Below are 19,686 nucleotides of genomic sequence, written 5' to 3'. Positions count from 1 at the left end.
AATAACATGCACTCACCATTTCTCATATAAACAATAACATGCCCTCATTGTTTAAAATTTGTGGTAAAAAACAAATAACATAAATGTTTTCATCTTAAACATTTTTAAGTGTACAGTTCAGCAGTGTTAAGTGCAATGAGTAGTAAATAAGCCATAGAGATCTGGTGCACAGTATAATGAATATGCACCATAATATTGTACTATATTTATGAATGTATTTTTTTTTATAAAAGGACTGCATGGGTGTAAATGGGCTTTTGGATGATCATTGTGAAATTTGGACTAGATACTATAGACCTGTATAAGCACAGCAATTACGTGCATAGGTCTCCTTAGTCATTTTTTCATATATAACTTATTAATTCAGTGTGAAATAACACCAGTTAACTTGATGTTCACTGATTTACTCAAGAATCACATTGAATCTTAACAAATTTTCAAAAGGTCATACTGGAAAGTTTCCATGTAATTTTAGCTACTTAAATAGGTAATTAGTTGAAAATTTAAAAATAGGAATATTTCCATGGGAGAGTCCGAATGAATTATTTCTGATCCCTGCCAGAGTTTTCTCGTGACTTGAGGAGATTTGCTAAGAAGTTAAGACCTGTTGCTTTTGCTCCCAATGCCAGACTGTCAGAGAGCCTCGGAAAGGCCTGAGCCTCCCCCTGGAGTTTGTTGGATTTAAGCTCAGATGGTATTCAGCATCCTGCAGTGTCCTGGGCAAACCCAGGGAGTTCTGATAGGAGACTCCTCAGAAGAGGGCCTTCCCGAGATTTGCCTGTTCCTTTTCACTCTGAAGAAGGCTCTTGGAAAGCTTTTTTTGAATTATTTTTCTCAATCATTTACTTTTATTAATCGTTATTGTTGAAAGTATTACATATGTCCCATTTTTCTCCCACTGGCCCCTTCAGGCCCACCCCATTCCCCCACCCCAGGCTTCCACCACCCTATTGTCTGTGTCCATGGGTTATGCATGTATGCATACAAGTTCTTTGGTTGATCTCTTCCCACCCACCCCCACCTTCCCTCTGAGATTAACAGTCTGTTCCATGCTTCTATGTCTCTGGATCCATTTTGTTCAACAGTTTATTTTGTTCATTAGATTCCACATGTGAGTGAGATCATGTGGTACTTGTCTTTCTCTGACTGGCTTATTTTGCTTAGCATAATACTCTCCAGATTAGCGGTTGCCAAACTCTTGGACTTCATGGAGCTTACATGGTATCATGGGATAGATAGACACCAAAAGATGATGTAAAATTACTATAGTAGGGGCTGGTAGGAAGAGGGTACGGAGAATGGGCACTGCACACAGCTGGAGAAGGAAGGCCAGGAAAGGTTCCTGATGTGGGAGTAACTGGGGACAAATCCAGGAGAAGGAGAAGTCTCACAGGCAAAGAAAATTGTAGAGGATGGAGGGCCTTCCTGGTAACTGAAACTCATGAGCGAAGGTGCAACATGCGGAGAAACTTGAAGTGCACTCAGGAACTACAGGTAGATGCACTTCCTGTGTTTCCACTTTTAAATAGTTAATAGTTTCTAAAGATGTTTTATCACTGAGGAATACTTATTACTGCTTATCCTGGCTCCTACCTGATAAACTATATTTAGTTCTTTAGCCATGGTGTGCATAAAATTACCCATCTACTTATTTGGGGTTGGAAAGGCTATGAGTCATTAGAATTATATACACCTGGGTCACTTCCCAGCTCTGTCACCCACTCACCATGTGACCAAGGGCAAGTTAGTTAAACACTCAGAGCTTTTGTTTCTTTATCCCTGAAACAGATAAAAATAGGTATGCTTCAGAGTTGACTTTAGGATTAAATAACATGTTTGTAAGGTACTTAGGCTAATATGAGCCCAAACTAGCCCCTCTAAACATTGGTAGCTGTCACTATTATATTGGTTGATATAAATGTCAATTTGTATTTTTAAATATTAAGTAAAATACATTGAATTTAGTAGGAATGGAATAATGAAAATATAATTTCATGTATCTAAATTACTGAGGCTTATGTATTTGGCTTTTTAATCATATTTTGTTCATTTATTAACAGGCAAAATCTCAAATATTATCCAATGTATTGGATGTTGCCCATGGGTTTATAAAGGAAGTTAATCCAGATAAACCCAAAGGGGAGCATCGCTCTCCAAAAGAGATTAGTAAGAGTCAGCATCTACCCAAACCTCCTCCGCTGCAGGAGAGCAGCTCCCAGGTAAGCTGTGGGAGACGTAGGAGACATTTCTGTCATATACGGTCGTGGAGACGGTCATGCGTATACTTAGCGAGTGCTGTAGGGTTTTGCAGATTATTTTATCACATTGTTATTTAAATATAAATTTTTTTATTAATCAAAAACATCTTGACTATAACAATCCCTTTAAGGAGATTGCTTTGATTGCACTGGATGCTGATTTCTTAATGAATTATCCTTTGACTCTGTGGCTTTCTGGGCATTTCCACCATTTCAGGAAATGAATGAGTATTTGGGAGGAACATAAAAATAGATAACACAACGCAATATAATGACTTTATATTAATCAGGACTTCAGAGGCTAAAAGTACAAAACCTTGCCACGTGTTTTAAGTGACAGTGAATCTCACAGCTTTTTATAATCAGATTTATACCAAATACTGGTAGTTATTGAGATTGATTACTGATCCCATGATGTGCTAGATAAGTTTCATCAGCTCATGTCCATATTTTTATAATAGAATTGCTGTATTGACTTTTTTAGCATAAGACAAACTTCCTCAAATTTTGATATAATCTGTGTGCCAGATAATGTCTTAAATATTTTACCTGTAACATCCATTTTTATCCTTTCTTAATTACATTTTTTTCTTTCCAGATGAGAAAATAGTGGCAAAAAACAGTTTTTATATATATTGCCCGAGGTATTATTGATAGTGGAACTTATATATGAACCCAGATATTTTGATTCCAAATTACTTGCTTTTAACCACTACTCAGAGACTATGATTTTAAGGTTTTTCCTTCATGCCTGCCATTTTATCTCATTTACCCTATCAATAATAATGATGATAAGTCAACAATTAACTTTTATTAAACATCTGATGCTGGGCATTGTGCTTAGTTACTTACCTGCCTTACCTTATTCAAGAATCACAATAACCATATGAGTTTTGCATTATTATTACCCCATTTAACAGATGAGGACAATGGGGGCCTAAGGAAGTAACCTAAGAAAAAGCAATAGAGCTTATTTCTTTGCCTGTGCTTCTAATCCCTAGAATAAGTGCTGCCTCTTAGCCACATAGGTAACTGCTGTATAGACCCTCACCTCTTGTCTTAACGTAAGAACCTTTAATTCAGTGGTTTCATCCGGGTATATATACATTTCCTCAGCTGGAGAAACCTTAAAGAAACACTCAGCACTGAGTTCAGCATCTCTATGGGTGGGGCCCAGACATGTGAGGTCTTAGCAACTGCTCAGTGATTCTGGTGAGTATTCCTGGTTGGGAGTCACTGCTATGGACCCTCAGGTGTGCACTGGTCTGTAGTCCATGCACTGAAGAGATGTCCCTGTCTGGTGCTTGGTAGTCAGTGGTTCTCCAACTGTGATAAGCATCAGAAGTATGGGATGTGCATTCCTGGTCTGTCACTCAAATTTTAATATTATTTTTCACATCTGGGTTAGAGTACAGGAATCTGATTTTTAGTTAGCCTACCAAGCAATTCCAAAGCCTGGAAGAGTCAAAATGGTGCTAATGCCTAATGTCTGTCTTTGGGCTTTTCTTATGGATTCAGGCCACTGGATATCCTGGGAAAGGGGTGCCGTTCATGGACGAGCTTTCATGTTAGAGACCGGAACCTGGATTTGAAATACTGACCCTGATTTTCTTAGAGCTTTTATAACATCCAGCATTTTACTTAGCCTTTTTGATCCTCTGTTTCTTCTTCTGGAAAGTGGCACGTATATATGAAAACGGGAATAAACATGTCTTGCAGGGATATCACGCGGCCCAGGGGGGTAATGAATGTACAGCACCGATTCATCAAATTTTCTAGCCCTTTTAGAATTTCGCAGGGTCATGGGCTCTGAGTGGAAGTGACATATGACAGTCTAGGCTGAAACATTTAAGAACCAATGTACAATCTGCTGGCTTTTTCCTATTCTGTCACTACTATGTGGAAGCCAAGTATTCCAAAGGCACAGCTATAAAATGCAAATGTCTTATAGCTCTGATTCTGATTTGTTGCTTGGAAAGGAGCCTCCCTGGGGAGTTGCTGCTATCACCTCACACTGAAACCATTGCACTGACTTTTCAATGCTTCTTCATTAGTGCAAAACACACACACACACACACACACACACACACACACACACATTGCTTACTGGATGCCTGTAATTAATTACCTTCCCACATATTTCTGGAACTCAATATTTTCCAATCAAATTCATTATTTCTCTTCCAATAGATGTTACTATTGGTGTCAGCCGATCTCCCAGCTTCTCAGCTTCCCAAGCTGGCAAGAACAGTTATTTTTAATAGTCCTGTCTCTCCTGCCTCTGCACATCCAATCGTTACCATGTCCCATGCAGTTGACCATCTAAAGCTTCTCTTGACTGTTTGGTCATTTCTATTCTTATTGTTATTCTTAATCCTGAAATTAGCTCTTTCTTAAAGTGAAAAAATGTTTATAGGCTGTAAATTTCATTTCATTCTCTCTCCTTCTAGGGATCAATAATATTTCCAATTTTGTATGTAGGTATTTATTGAAACCAATATTAATATACTTTGCAAACTGCTCTTAAAACATGCTTTTTACACTTAACAAAATATTTTCATATCAATTTAAGTGCATTCTAGAACCTTCTCATTTTATATAATGGGTAAAAAATACTCCATTTATTAGACTTTTTAAGATTTATTTTCCACTGATCAACATTTAACCTGTTTCAGTCTTTTGCCAATACAAACTATAGTAAAAAGAATGTTTTTGAAAAATGTTTTGCATACATATGTATATTTACATAATAAATTCCTGACATTCCTAACTGAAGAGGGTTATGCATTTGTAATGTTGATATTGCCAAATGGCCATAACATTTTCCTTGCATCCAAATTCACTATCTCCCCTTCTTCCCCCCATTTCTCTCTTTCTGTGTGTGACTCTTCAGTGTCTTTGTGTTTTCAATAAGTTTGTCTAATTTTCTGTGTGGCAGGCAGGATTCTTCATGATCTGCCCCCTCTTTGTCTTCCCACTCTTTATATTTTTTCATATCCCACTCTGTGCTATAACAATATAAACTACTTCCAGTTTCATGCCATATTGCTGTTTGGCTCCATGTCTCCGTCTATGTATCATCCCCTCTCTCTGGAATCCTGCCCGTGCCACTTTTTGCCCACGGAATTCTTGTTTATCTGAGTTAAATACCTGCTCTTGCACCTGTCTCTGTTGTGGACTTATTAACCTGTGTTCTGTGGCCAGCAGCTAGCACAGTGTCTGGCAGGTTCCCAGGTGGTTTTTCTTTATATTTAAATTTTTTATGCACTATTTAATCATCTTCTCTCAATTGTACTCTAACAATCTGCCTGTTTATTTTGCAATTAAGGACTGAACATAAAAGATCCTACTTGTGTATCTAGAAGATACACAATGCCGATTTAGCAATTTGATATTGGTATAGGTAATCCACACTTGGTGATTTAACATTAGTTTGGAATTTATTTTTCTTTGGCTTCATCATTTGGATTTCTCTGATTCAATGGATAACTGCCAATGCCAACCTTTCTTTTTTCAGTGTGTTCACAGTGGATTTATATTTTATACTGAATTCATCGTTTCTCCCATCTTTACGCTAAGCAGCATGCAATGTTTCACATGCATTTATTTATTCATTCATTCAACCAACTTTTAATTCGCATCACTTTGAGCCTGGATCTTGGCACTGAGGGAGGAAAGTATCTCCTGATTCCACTGCATTCTAATGGTTTGAGAGACAATAAACAAATACACATGTAGGGTAAATTCACACAGAGATGTTATTTTTAGAAAAATAAAGCAGATAAGAGATTAGAATGTGTGTGGGGAGGGGTCTATATTTTTAGATCATCAGCAAGGTCATCACCTACTCTCTGAGTAGGTGACATTTGAGCAGAGGATTGATTGAAAGGAGTACAATGACTGTGTGGAGTGTGGAGAAGGCTCACTCCAGGCATTGGGTAAAGGTAGCGCAAAGCCCTTAAGTGGGAAGGTGCTGGGTGGGTTCCCAGAACTGTAAGAATATAAGTTTGTCTGGAGCAGGGTAAGAGAGGGGGAAAATTGAAGGAATTGAACTGAAAGGCAGGGGCTACAAGGTTGTGTAGGCCCTTGTAAGTCCTAGTAGGGCTTGGGGGCTTCATACAGAGTCATTGCAGGGTTTTGAGCAGAGGCTTGCCCTGATCAAATTTGCAAGTTATGAAACTGCTCTTTCTGCTGTGCGGAGATGGCAGGAGCAGGAGATTGGAAAAGTAGGAGGATCATATACAAGACTGTTGTCACTTTCCAGGGAGAACACTGGTGCATAATAATGATAAATCGTCAGTCTTGTGGGCTCCAGTTGTAATAATTTCTGAAGAGACCATTTATAATTGCGGACACAGTTTGAAAGAAACCAGTAGAGCATAGACATAAGTAAAACTTTAAAACATTCTACTTGTAAGTTTAAAAAACGTGTGACTTTTAATGACTAACAATTAATGCTATCTTCATTTTATGATCCGGAAAATTTAGAAAAGCATACTTAGATACATTTTTTAATTGGTTTAGATGGAAGTTTCAACAACACAAAAAGGAGAGTGTATAAACCCGAGAGAGAGGCTCTTGTGTGAAGGGTCATTCGATGAAGAAGCTTCTGCCCAGTCCTTTCAGGAAGTTTTAAATGAATGGAGAACTGGACATCATAATGACAGTGGGGAGCCGAACTTGCCTGCAGCAAAGCCAGGTAAAGCTATTTTTATAAAATGAATGCTGTAAATAAAGCTGATCTTAACTTTTTTATCTGTGAATATAAATGCAATATTCAAAACTATTAACATTGGGATAGCAGTTTGATATAACTCCTCAAAAAAATATTCACTGTATGACCAAAGGTTAGTGGTTTAATATTTAGAGAACCCATGATATTTATCCATGAAGATGTGCATAGCTGTATTTCATTCATTTTCACTGCTTAAGAGTCTTCTGTTATATGAATACTAGAGGCCCGATGCACAAAATTTGTGCATGGGCGGGGGTGGGGGGTGGGGGGAGGGTCCCCTCAGCCCAGCCTGCACCCTCTCCAATCTGGGACCCCTTGGGGGATATCCAACTGCTGGTTTCCGAGGATCGGGCCTAAACCGGCAGTCAGACATCCCTCTCACAATCCTGGACTGCTGGCTTCTAATCACTCACCTGCCTGCCTGCCTGGTCACCCCTAACTGCCCCCCCGCTGCCTGCCTGATTGCCCCTAACTACCCCCTGCTGCCACCCAGGTCTCCCCCAACCCCTCCATCCCTGCTGTCCTGGTTGCTCCTAACTGCCCCCACCCGGCGGCCAGGTCACCCCTTGTTGCCCCCCTCTGCTGGTCTGGTCACCCCCAACTGCCCCCCTGCTGGCCTAGTCGCCCCTCACTGCCCCCCTCTGCCAGCCTGGTTGCCCCCAACTCCCGCCCCCCCACCAGCCTGGTCACCCCTCACGGCCCCTCCTGGCTGGACTGGTCACCGCACGCAGCCTGCTGTTCAGTCATTTGGTTGTCCCTCACTAACCCCCCCTGCTGGCCTGGTCGCCCCACACAGCCTCTTGTTCAGTTGTTTGGTTGTCCCTCACTACCCCCTGCCGGCCTGGTCATAGGCAACCATCTTGTGAGGGTGCGAGGGTTAATTTGAATATTACCTCTTTATTATATAGGATAGTACTATCTGCCTATTTGAATGTAGATGGTTATTTGGATTGATTCTCATTTTTGCTATACAAATGGATGATGCTGTTGTGAATATTCTTGTACAGGTCTCCTGGAACACATGTGCACACATTTCTAGGGTGTCTATTCCTGGTAGTGGAAGAGCTGGGTCATTGGGTGTGCATGTACTCAACTACACTAGATAAAGCTGAATTATTTACCTAAGTGTTTGTATCAGTTTACATTCTCACCTGCAGAGTGTGAAAGGTTGGGTTGCTTCCCATGACCACCACTTAAATAATCAGATTTTTAAAGTTTTGCTGGACTGATAGAGATAAAATGGTATAACTAATTTTGCATCTCATTTCAAATGACATGAGCATCTTTCCAAATGTTTTTTGGCCCCATTTCGTTTAGTAATGTGCTTTGAATTTCCAAGTTTTCTAGTTTTTTATTTCCCAGAAATCTCCATCAGTTTTAAATATCTCTGAATAGTGGTTTTAATTTGGTAGTACTTCAGGAACATCTGAGGCATCTGGAAGTAAATTGCCATGTCGACATCAATTCATGAAGAAAGTTGTCTCCTCCAGGTGCTACCTTCTGAGTTATTTCCTTTCTGTTTCCCATCTTCTGTAAATATTATTGTCAGTGACTATAATACATACCTTTATGTTTGTGTGTGTTTATGGAATATATAATGAATCTGTTTTTATCTGTTAGCATTTAAAAGAATTAGTTGCTTTTAAAATCCTTGTGAATCATAAGATTTTTTTAAAAAATAATTTTATTGATTTTAGAGAGGAAGGGAGAGAAGAGAGAGATAGAAACATCAGGATGAGAGAGAATCATTGATAGGCTGCCTCCTGCATGCCCCACACTGGGGATCAAGCCTGCAACCTGGGTAGGCATGTGCCCTGACCGGGAATCGAACTGTGACCTCCTGGTTCATAGGTTGATGTTTAACCACTGAGGCACTCTGGCCAGGCAATCATAAGATTCTTTCATTTCAAGGGATTATGGAAGAAAACTGTCTACACAGTTATTTGATAAATCATCAATATTTAAAACTTGCATTATTTAAGCCCAGAACTATTGATTATAGATGAATATCAAAGCATATTGACAAGTTCTGTATCTTGGGAGAAGTTACAATTTATAGACTAGGTTATATTAACTATGTATGTTATATTTATTGTTATAGACTCATTGGAAGAATGTGAGGTACAAACCAATCTGAAAATTTGGAGAGAACCACTTCATATTGAATTTAAAGAAGACAGTATATCCTATATGGAAAAATTATGGCTTAAAAAACACAGAAGGTATTTTCTGAATTTTTATATTATTAATAAGTAATATAAAATTCTATTTATATTTTTGCTTGTGTGACATGCTTTTCTGTAGCAGTTTTATATGTCTGCTTTATATTTGCATAAATAATTTTAAAGCAATATTAAATCCACATGAAGCTTCTACTGTTCTAATAAGAATTTTAATCCTATTTATATATATGATGCATCATTAATTTAGGGTTTCCCTTGAGAAATTTAAATGTAAAGGTGGGGAAAAGGCATAAAACAATATACAATTTTTAGAATAATAGTAAAATAATGTAATTAATGAAAGACTACTTTGAGAAGGTATTGCTCTCAGACATTTGAAATTAGCATAAACTTTTGAGGCTATATTTTTCAGAATTTACTTTTAAGTTTACTTAGACCTTTAATTTTATAATTTTATCAAAAGTATTCAAATATATTTTATACAAAGACTATTACAGTAGATTCACCATTTCATACACTGTTTAAAATTTAACATTAAATATTAATAAACAACATATATTTTTCACAGTTCTTAAGGCTGGGAAGTCCAAAATAAAGGTGCCAACAGATTCAGTGTCTGGATCGAGCCTGCTTCCTGGTTCAGAGATGCCCATCTTCTCATTGTGTCCTCCTCACATGCAGATGGGAGGGGTCTTTGTCTGGTCTCTTTTATAAGGGCGCTAATTCCATTTATGAAGTCTCTACCCTCATGATCTAGTCTCCTCCCAAAGGCCTCGTCTCCTAATACTATCACCTTGGGAGCTAGGATTTCAACATATGAATTTTGTGGGAACACATTCAGAACAGAGCTTTCTGCTCCTGATCCCTCCAAGGTCATGTCTTACTTTCATGTAAAATATATTCATTCCATTTCAATAGCTTTAAAATTCTTAACTCATTCCAACACCAATTCAGTAGTCTAAAGTTCACATTGTTATATAAATATCATCTAATTCAGATATGGGTGAGACTCAGTGTATGATTCATTTGGAGGCAGATTGCTTTCTAACTGTGAACCTGTGAAATCAAAGATGATATATGCTTCCAAATACAAAGGTGCGACAGGCATGCAGTAGATATGCCCTGCCCACCAGGCCCACTGGGATGGAGGTCCCACCTTCTAGATACACTGTAGTAGGGCTCCAACCTCTTGGATACACTGAGGCAGCAGACCTTCCCTATAGCTTTGCTGGGCAGAGGTTGGGCTCCCAAGTTTCTGGTTGGCTCTGCCCCCATGGCTTTGGGCAGTCTCATTTCTATGGTGGCTGAATGCTGTATTGCATCCCAATGACGCTCCAGCATGGAACCCAGTGGCACTTGTAGTCTAGGGTCACACAGGTCGCCTTATCCCTACAGTTTCTCTGGGCATTGCTTTCTGCTGTAGCCTGGGCCTTTCTTGTTCTGTGATGGGAGGGATAGATTTCTGATTTGCCTTCAGGGTCATTGTTCCTTTGTCTTGGATAATAGGCCCTGGCTAATCTCCCCATCAGATGATCCTTTGGCCATTTACTTCCTGTTTCCTCCTGAATAGGCTCTCATTATTTTCAGTGTGGATAGTCTGAGAATGTTCCAAATTATTGAGTTTTGCTTCTCTTTTGATTAATAATTCTGTCTTTAAGTCATTTCTCTCTTCTTGCATTTTACTATGAGCAGCCATGAGAACCAGGTCTCTCCTTCAACACTGCTTAGCAATTGCCTCAGCCATATATATAATTTCAAAACTCGCAAGTTCTACCTTTCATAAAACCCTATGACAGAAACAAAAGTCAGGAAAGTTCTGTGCTGGTTTATGAATATAGATTGCCTTTTCTCCATTGTGTAGTAGCATGTTTCTTACTTCCATCTGATACTGAAACAGAATTTTTGGACTGGAACATGTGGTGTTCTCCTGGACTCAACCCGGATTCTTCGTCCACCAGAGTTGAAGAATGAATCCACAGACAGAAGATGGTATAGCAAAGATGGAAATTTATTGAAGAACAAGTACAGACCCCCAAGTAGGGAGGGGGAAGAATCCCACAGAATGGATTCCCATGTGGGGAGAGGGAAAGGGTCCCACTGAGTTCTTTTTCCCTGTGGTTCATAAAGGCTGCAGATCCTGGTGCCTTGATATCCCCTTTGATTGGTCACTATTCCCTTAGACTGGTTACTATAGTAACTCCTGAGCTCAAAGGTCAAACCTCACATGGGACATGTAAGGTTCCCCCCACCCCCCCACCTTCCTTATTGTTTTCCTATTCCCTTTGGGTTTTCTCCTCTTTCTGGATGAAGGGCTTCCTTCTCTTTATTTTGTAAATATAGACCTTTTTCTGTTCCCAGCTTCCTCATTCTATGGAAATGTACCCTTTGCAGCTTTTCAGCTCCCCTATTCTATGGAAATATACCTTCTGCTGCTCTGCAGCCCTGTGCTTCCTCCATGGTCCCCTTAATTTCTAAAATTTAAACCTGTCTTTTTCAACCCCCAAAATTCCTGTTTCAATACCTCATCAGAATGGCATTTACCACCCTTATTTCTACTGATACAGATCACCAGAATTGTCTTTATAGGTCCATTCATAGCAATGTAGCTTATTTGTAGTTTCTTTTGCCTACAGTGAGAATACTGGCTCTCATGGTCTGTGATATATTTATTAATTTATCAACTTCAGTATATGTATAAAGTAGTTTCACATGACTAATACCACTGTGAGAAACAGACTCCTCACCTGAAGCACATGTGTATAGTGTTTTTATGGTTAGCCCACAGTGTCCAGTCTAAACCTTGTTTTCCAAAGTTGCTCAGGACATGACACCCATTTCTTTCCCACCTTCTTTGGAATGGCTTTACCATTCATTGATTACTTTTTAAAATTGACTAGCATAAACTCCCGTACAGGTCTATGAATTTTTATTAATACCTCAAATCATGTGTTTGCCATTGTACCAGATAGCACACTTTGTTCACTCCAACATTCCTTCATGCTTCCCCTCTATAGTCAGGTCTTCTCCCCTGACCTGTGGCAACCATTGGTCTAGTTCACTCTTTATACATTTACTTTTTCTGAATGTCATGTAAATGAAGTCATATAATATGTAGACCTTGTGTCCTTCATTTAGCATAATATATTTGAGATTCATCCATATTCTTGAGTGAATCAAAATCCATTTGTTTTTATTGTGGAGTATTAGTTCATCATTGTGGTGTACAGTTCACCTATTCAACTGTTGAAAAAAAGGGTGCTGATTTCTAGTATTTTTGTAATTATGGTTAAAGCTGTTATAAATATTTATATATAGGTTTTTGTTTGAATATAGGTTTTAAATTTTCTGGGTAAATACCTGGGACTGGGATGGCTGAATTGTATGGTTTAAGTGTATGTTTATCTTTATGAGAAAACTAGAAGCCCGGTGCATGGAAGGGGTCTCTCAGGGTGGCCTGTGGGGATCTGGCTGAAACCCGCAGTCCAACACCACCTGCAGCATCTATAATTAAAACATAAATCAATAACTAAAAAAAAAAATCACTGTTAAAAAAAATAACTGTAAATAGGACCCTAGTGAATATATTCACTAATCATTATTTTCTAACAAGGAAATTTGCCAACATTTAGTAGTCAGAATAGCTCAGGATTTCATGTGTGCATGATTAAAGCTTTTTGTATGTATCCAAGCAAATGATGGCACTCATTTAATAATGAAATTTCTATGTCTCCTTTAAAGTGTGATGCCTTAACAATTCTTCATCCCGGCCCCACTCATCCCGGCCCCACTGCGCCAGCTGTGGGCATGTGACCAATCAGTCCCTATCCGGAGAGGCTCGCACTGCTGCAACAGTGCTTGCCAGCCATGAGACCTGCATCTGGCAGCTTCCTGAGGGGAGTGGCCTGCAGGATCAGGTCGAAACTGGCTTTCCAACATCCCCTGAGGAGTCTCAGATTATGAGAGGGCACAGGCCAGGCCAAGAGACCCCACTGGTGCATGACTGGTGCCGGGGAGGGACCGCGGGAGGGCTCCCGGGCATGTCTGGCCCATCTCGCTCAGTCCCATTCAGCTGGACCCCAGCAGCAAGCTTACCTACTGGTTGGAGCATCTCCCCCTGGTGGTCAGTGCACGTCATAGTGACTGGTCAACCAGTTGACTGTCTGAACCCTGGTGGCCAGTGCATGTCATAGCAAACAGTTGAGCTGCCTTAGCATATTATTAGCATATTATGCTTTGATTGGTTGAATGGTTGACCAGATGACCAGGCACTTAGCATATTAGGCTTTTAATATATAGGATTACAAACTGTTTTCCATAAGACTGAATAGTTTTGCATTCCTTCCTTCAATCTATGGGAGTTCTAGTTGCTCTCCATTCTTGCCAGTGCCTGGTATTTTCAGGTTCTTTTCTTTTGGTGGTCACTTCAATAGGTGTGTAGTGTATCCCATTGTGGTTTATGTGGCAGGGTTTTAAGTTCTTCATATCAAATTCTGGTTATTCCTATGTAACTATTGTTTAAGTTTTCTATGTCTCCTTTAAAGTGTGATGCCTTAACAATTCTTCACCTGTGAAACTCAAAAATTCTAATTTAAGAATTAATATATAATAGTAATATCAAATTCACTTATCTTTTATTGTGGTTGCCTTTTGATGCCTTTCACATTCAGTTTGTTATCCAATAAAAATACAATTTCATTATTAAATGAGTGCCATCATTTGCTTGGATACATACAAAAAGCTTTAATCATGCACACATGAAATCCTGAGCTATCCTGACTACTAAATGTTGGCAAATTTCCTTGTTAGAAAATAATGATTAGTGAATATATTCACTAGGGTCTTATTTACAGTTATTTTTTTTAACAGTGATTTTTTTTTTTAGTTATTGATTTATGTTTTAATTATAGATGCTAGTGTGGGGCAATCTATTTGCAATTTACAAGTTTGTGATTGTAAATTGATTATAACATTTCTGATGCTGTACTTCTGAAAAGTTTCCCTTGTTGATAATGATGATCATGGTTAAGACTTTATCTTTGCCTATCTTTGTCATGTTTTATGATAGGTTTTTATAAATATACTAGAGGCTGAGTGCACAAATTTGTGCATGGGTGGGGTCTGGCCAGCTTGGCCCCGATCAGGGCAGATCAGGGCAGAGCCTGTGGGGAGTAGGAGCCAGTGGGAGTTTGGCCAGCCGGCCCACCCCGATTGAGGTGATCAGGGCCAGGCTGGCTAGGGGGAGGGACTGCGGGCGATTGGCCAGTGGGCCCTGATCCTGATTGGGCTGGAGCGGCTAATTGGGGGCAGGGCCAGCAGTGGGGAGAGTATGTGGGTGGTGGGCTGGCCGGCCCTGCCCCTGATTGGTGTTGGGGGGCCAATTGGAGGCGAAGCTGTGGGTGGTGTTGGGGGGCCAATCACTGGCCTCGCCCCTGATTGGAGTGGTGGGCCAATCAGGGGCAGAGCTGGCTGGGGGGAGGGTATGTGGGCTGATAGGGGTGGTGGGGGATGATCAGGGTGGGGCAGACCTTGGGGAGGGGCTGTGGGTGGTTGGCTGGCCAGCCCTGCCCCTGATCAGGGTGGGGGGCAAATCCGGGGTGGTACTGGGTGGGAGGAGGGACTGCAGAAGGTTGGCCAGCTGTCCCCACCCTCTATTGGGGTAGGGAGTCAATTAGGGGCAGGGCCGGCCAGAGGGAGGGGCTGTGGGCCAATAGGGGTGATGGGGGCCCATCAGGGGTGGGGCTGGCCAGGGGGAGGGGCTGCAGGAGGTTGGCTGGCCGGCCCCACTCCCTATTTGGGTAGGGGGTGCGATCAGAGGCAAGGCTGGCTGGGGAGAGGGACTGTGGACTGATTGGGGTGGGGTGGGCCGATCTGAGGAGGGGACAGCCAGAGGGAGGGGCCACAGCAGGCGCACCACCATCAGGCCTATTCACTGGCCACAGTGGGCGTCATAGCGACCTGTCATTCCGGTCATTATGGCGTTCCAGTTGCTGGCTTTTTATATATATAGAGGTTCCATTGCATTTTGTTTTGTTTTTCTTTTTTAAATTGGGTAATAACATTTGTATTTTATGTGCAACCAATACATGTGTTTTAAGAGCTACTTTAATATCTCTAGTAGATCTATTAAATGCTAAGAAAGTTTCATGAAATAGAGCATGAGATTTGGATTTAGAGTATTTTAAAGGTGGATATTAGCAGTTAGCTGGTTTTCCCACTCAAATTCCCCTACTCTTTTCATTACATGTAAGTGTCAAGTTTAGCTAATCATCAGAAGTACCGGGGCAAGTTTTAGAATATTGATTTATCTACCTAACCTCAGGCAAATCTAAAAATCAGTGTTTTAAAGGATGAATATGAGACTACATTTTAAAAATATCTTTCTTGGTGATTCTGATGCAAAAAGCCTAACAGATTGACAGAATACATTTAGAACTGCTCATCAAAAGTTTCCTCAAATGAATTGGTCAATGTTCAATACATATTTATTTAAATTTTGAGGTAATTCTATTCTAAAATATATTTTATCTTTTATTTATATAGCATGATCTTTTTTTTTTTAAATATATTTTATTGATTTTTTACAGAGAGGAAGGGAAAGAGATAGAGAGTCAGAAACATCGATGAGAGAGAAACATCGACCAGCTGCCTCCTGCACACCCCCTACTGGAGATGTGCCCGCAACCCAGGTACATGCCCTTGACCGGAATCGAACCCGGGACCTTTCAGTCCGCAGGCCGAGGCTCTATCCGCTGAGCCAAACCGGTTTCGGCTATATAGCATGATCTTTAATAAGGCATGGGTGCCAGGGTTTCAATATACAGAATGCAGACTTGTTTATTGACTAAATGGTTGCTTGTTTATGGGCAAATCTCAAATTCTCTTGGCCCACACTTTTCCATCTGGAAAATATTGAGTTTATAATGAACATTCGTAGGGCTCCTTACCTCCATTGCTTTACTATATAGACTCTGTCAGTCTTTGGTTCAGGGCTTTATTCATAAAATTAGGTGTTTTTACTTCATGAAGAAGTATCTGGATAATAGTACATTTATGTGTATCTGTGATTGAATTTTAATATAGCATATCCATGTCAAACTGGAAAGAGATTTCTGGTTGCCAAATGCCAATTTGTCTTTGACATTTACCCTTTAATATTTCTATCGCTTAGTTCAATTATGGATATAAAATGACACGTTCATTAATTATTTTTGACAAAAAGCTGAATAATATAAATATTTTGAAATATTCTTATATATAGATTACCTGTATTCAGAAAATACACATAGCCATAGATTTCCATGAAATTATAAAATTTTTAGTGCCTTTGAAAATTGAAAGAAAGGCAATATAGAGTAATTGTTATGAACATGGGCTTGGGGAAGCAGCAGCCTTGGGTTCAAATTCCTTGTCTGCATTTATTACCTGAATGACTTTGAACAAGTTGGTTTACTTCTTTATGCCTCAATATTTTCATCTGTAAAATTAAAATAATACTAGTGCCTATTTAACACATCTATTAAGATTTAATACCCCCAAATTAGTTGAAAAAGAGCCTGGTACATTTTAAGTTATGCATTAATCTTACCTATTAATATCACTAAAAATGCTTTGACTTTTTATATGTAGACTTCATGAGCCTGTATGGTTTTCAAGGGCTATAGTTACTTTTATTCTTTGTTAAAAAGTGACCAGCTCCCCAATAAGTTGGGAATGACCTCTGGGACACTCTTGACCTCTGAGAAACCCTGTGCTTCATTGCCTTCCTTATGAGATGGGGTTGGCCACACCAAACCTCATTGTTAATTGGGTGACATATGCATTGCCAGAACACTTCATATTCATATAGTGGGGCCCTATGTTCTCACCCTCCTGGCTTGGTGGAAGCTTAGAATAATGTCTTCAGGTTCTCTTAGAATGTGTCAACATAATGCACAAAGCTGTGGGAAACAACACACATTCATAAATTAGCTTTTTAAATAGGGTGGTATGTTTAATGGGCTTCATGTGGCTTCTGCAAGAACACTGACTTCTATCATAACTTTACTTTTCACTCTAAACAAAAAACAGTGGGATATGCAATTTAAAAATCTTATGTGCTGTTAATTTGATTTACAAAATTATTTTAGTGAATTAAGATTCTGTTATGCAATCATATTTTTCTTCCATGAATTAGAGGTACAGCTATGATTTCATTATTAATTTTGTAGACTCACTCCTCTGTGAAATAAATCAAGATCTTGTCAGGGAAGTTTTAGATAATGTATTTTAGTCTTTTAATTGCTTCCTTCTTGTTTTGTAGAACTCCACGGGAGCAACTTCAAAATATGCCACCAGATATATTCATACCTCAGTGTACAACCATTAATGAGTCACAGTGTTCTCAAAGTGAAAGTGATGAAGATAATGATGGTTAGTTTAGTCTTGATTAGACATTTTCGAATTTATTATTTCAGATTATATACCCTAAGCATTAATCAGCATCTGCTTTTGTTTTTCTTTATTGTATGATTCTCAACTGGACCATGTACCCTTTATCTCCTGATCAAAATGCATACTTTCTTCCATTTTTTAGATTCACTTTCATTTAAAAATTGAATATTAAGAAAACGTATATTTTACTTGAACTAGGAAAATTGACAGCATTTATATATTTGTGCGGACATACAGGAGAACATTATCCTTTTATTTTGGGCTATGTTATTTAAAGATAGGAAATTATCAGGTAAAGTATATGCTTTGATGATATTATTTTCCAATTTCATTCCCTAGTTGAGGAGACGGAAGTACAATGCCCAGCTCTTTTCCTGCCAGTGGAAGAATTAAGAAGGGAGAGACCTGAAGCCTCTGTAGAAATAGTTGAACTGGATGATGTGAGTGCTTAATGACCAGTTTATTTAACAAACAGGAAATTCATAACATATAGTTACAACTACATATTATTTTCAACAAGAATCTTTTATAATTCAACATAGTTTAATATGAAATTTATAAGTGTTTGAATTTAAACATGCTGTTAGTAATAAAACTATTATTTTACTGCTGACAGTAAATTTCTGAATTGATAAAGTGTCATTTTTTGGGAAGCATACGGCATGAAAGATGAAAAGACATTTTATTTTTTAACTTATAGACATGTAGTTCACTGTTCTTTTTAAAAAATATATATTTTATTGATTTTTTTTTCAGAGAGGAAGGGAGAAAGATAGAGAATAAGAAACATTGATGAGAGAGAAACATCAATCAGCTGCCTCCTGCACACCCCCTACTGGAGATGTGCCCGCAATCCAGGTACATGCCCTTTACCGGAATAGAACCTGGGACCCTTTAGTCCGCAGCCAATGCTCTATCCACTGAGCTAAACCGGTTAGGGCTTTATTTAGTTCTTTATGTTATCAGGCTTTTAAACAAAGATTAGTGTGGTATTTCATTAATAAAATCTGTATATAGTTAGTTTTTATTAATGTCATTTAATATTTTTTTCTATTTAAGGGAAAATATTGTGAAGATTTAAGGGGTTTAGTGTATAATAACTTGAATACAGACCTCTAGAAGACAACACGTAGAGCCAGCTAAAGCTAGAGCTAGTCAGAGCTAGAGCTCCGGGCTGAGAGTCTAAATTGTGACAAACTGTATATTTCTGACTTTCTAATCAAGTAGCTGAATATAGCACATATACTTGATATTTATATTACTGTGATTGTGAAAGAAAAATACTAGAATGTAGGAAGTACTTCTTTAAATACTACTTTTTTCTTTAGGTTAATAGCCCCTGGTGTGTGTGTGTGTGCGCATGCACGCACATGCACCTAGCAATATTTTTATTTCCCCTCTGGATACATTTAAGCTATTGAACAAATAAATACACAAACACACATACACACACATGTTACTAAATTCTTGATGTATACAGTAAAAAGCTTATGCCAGAGAACTAACCTACTTGGCACTTAGTAGTTACAGTATAAAACATGAGTTGGCATTATTGTTTCTGGGTGTGACAGTAATGATAAAATGACTGACAAAGCAAGTGCCCTCAGCAAATTTATTTTGAATTTGTTGGATTCTTCTAGAAACTCATGTTCTATGACATATAGTCAGAGAATTCATGACATTATTAGTGAAAGAAAATTCTCTAAATATCACCTACAAGTTAGCTGGTTAACATATAATGACCCATTTATTGAATATACTAATATTATACAACATGCATTTAATAAGACTTATGAAGAAGAATTTGAAGAACAAGGAAAGATCGTGCCTTACAAAGTCGAATTAGCTGATGCAGTTAGTCAACAAAGGTAAGGTCTTTCTAATTCACTTTTGATGCTATTAAAAAACCCACCAAAAATCAACTCTTTATTTAAATGAGACATACATAATATAAAAAAACCAAGTAAAGCCATGTTTAAATTTGTGTACAATATTGCTAATATTAGTCAACATTCAATAATTAGAAAAGTATCCATAATGATATATTTATACTCTTATCTAATATCTGGATTACTTAATA

The 19,686-nt window shown here is 38.7% G+C and overlaps 1 protein-coding gene across 2 annotated transcripts in view; it reads left to right on the top strand.

Annotated features, from left to right (window-relative positions):
- Positions 1 to 19,686, top strand: part of ZBBX (zinc finger B-box domain containing) — a 110,986-nt gene that overhangs the window by 40,966 nt on the left and 50,334 nt on the right. For both annotated transcript variants that reach the window (XM_059685970.1, XM_059685969.1), the window contains exons 7-12: positions 2,061 to 2,219; positions 6,783 to 6,957; positions 9,095 to 9,215; positions 17,476 to 17,585; positions 17,946 to 18,046; positions 19,395 to 19,474. In XM_059685970.1, coding sequence (XP_059541953.1) covers positions 2,061 to 2,219; positions 6,783 to 6,957; positions 9,095 to 9,215; positions 17,476 to 17,585; positions 17,946 to 18,046; positions 19,395 to 19,474 — 746 coding nt within the window. The remainder of the gene's footprint in view (positions 1 to 2,060; positions 2,220 to 6,782; positions 6,958 to 9,094; positions 9,216 to 17,475; positions 17,586 to 17,945; positions 18,047 to 19,394; positions 19,475 to 19,686) is intronic.

Source organism: Myotis daubentonii, chromosome 3, assembly GCF_963259705.1.
Source record: "Myotis daubentonii chromosome 3, mMyoDau2.1, whole genome shotgun sequence".
In the NCBI taxonomy this organism is placed as follows: Eukaryota; Metazoa; Chordata; class Mammalia; order Chiroptera; family Vespertilionidae; genus Myotis; species Myotis daubentonii.
This window is presented reverse-complemented; position numbering and strand designations above follow the sequence as displayed.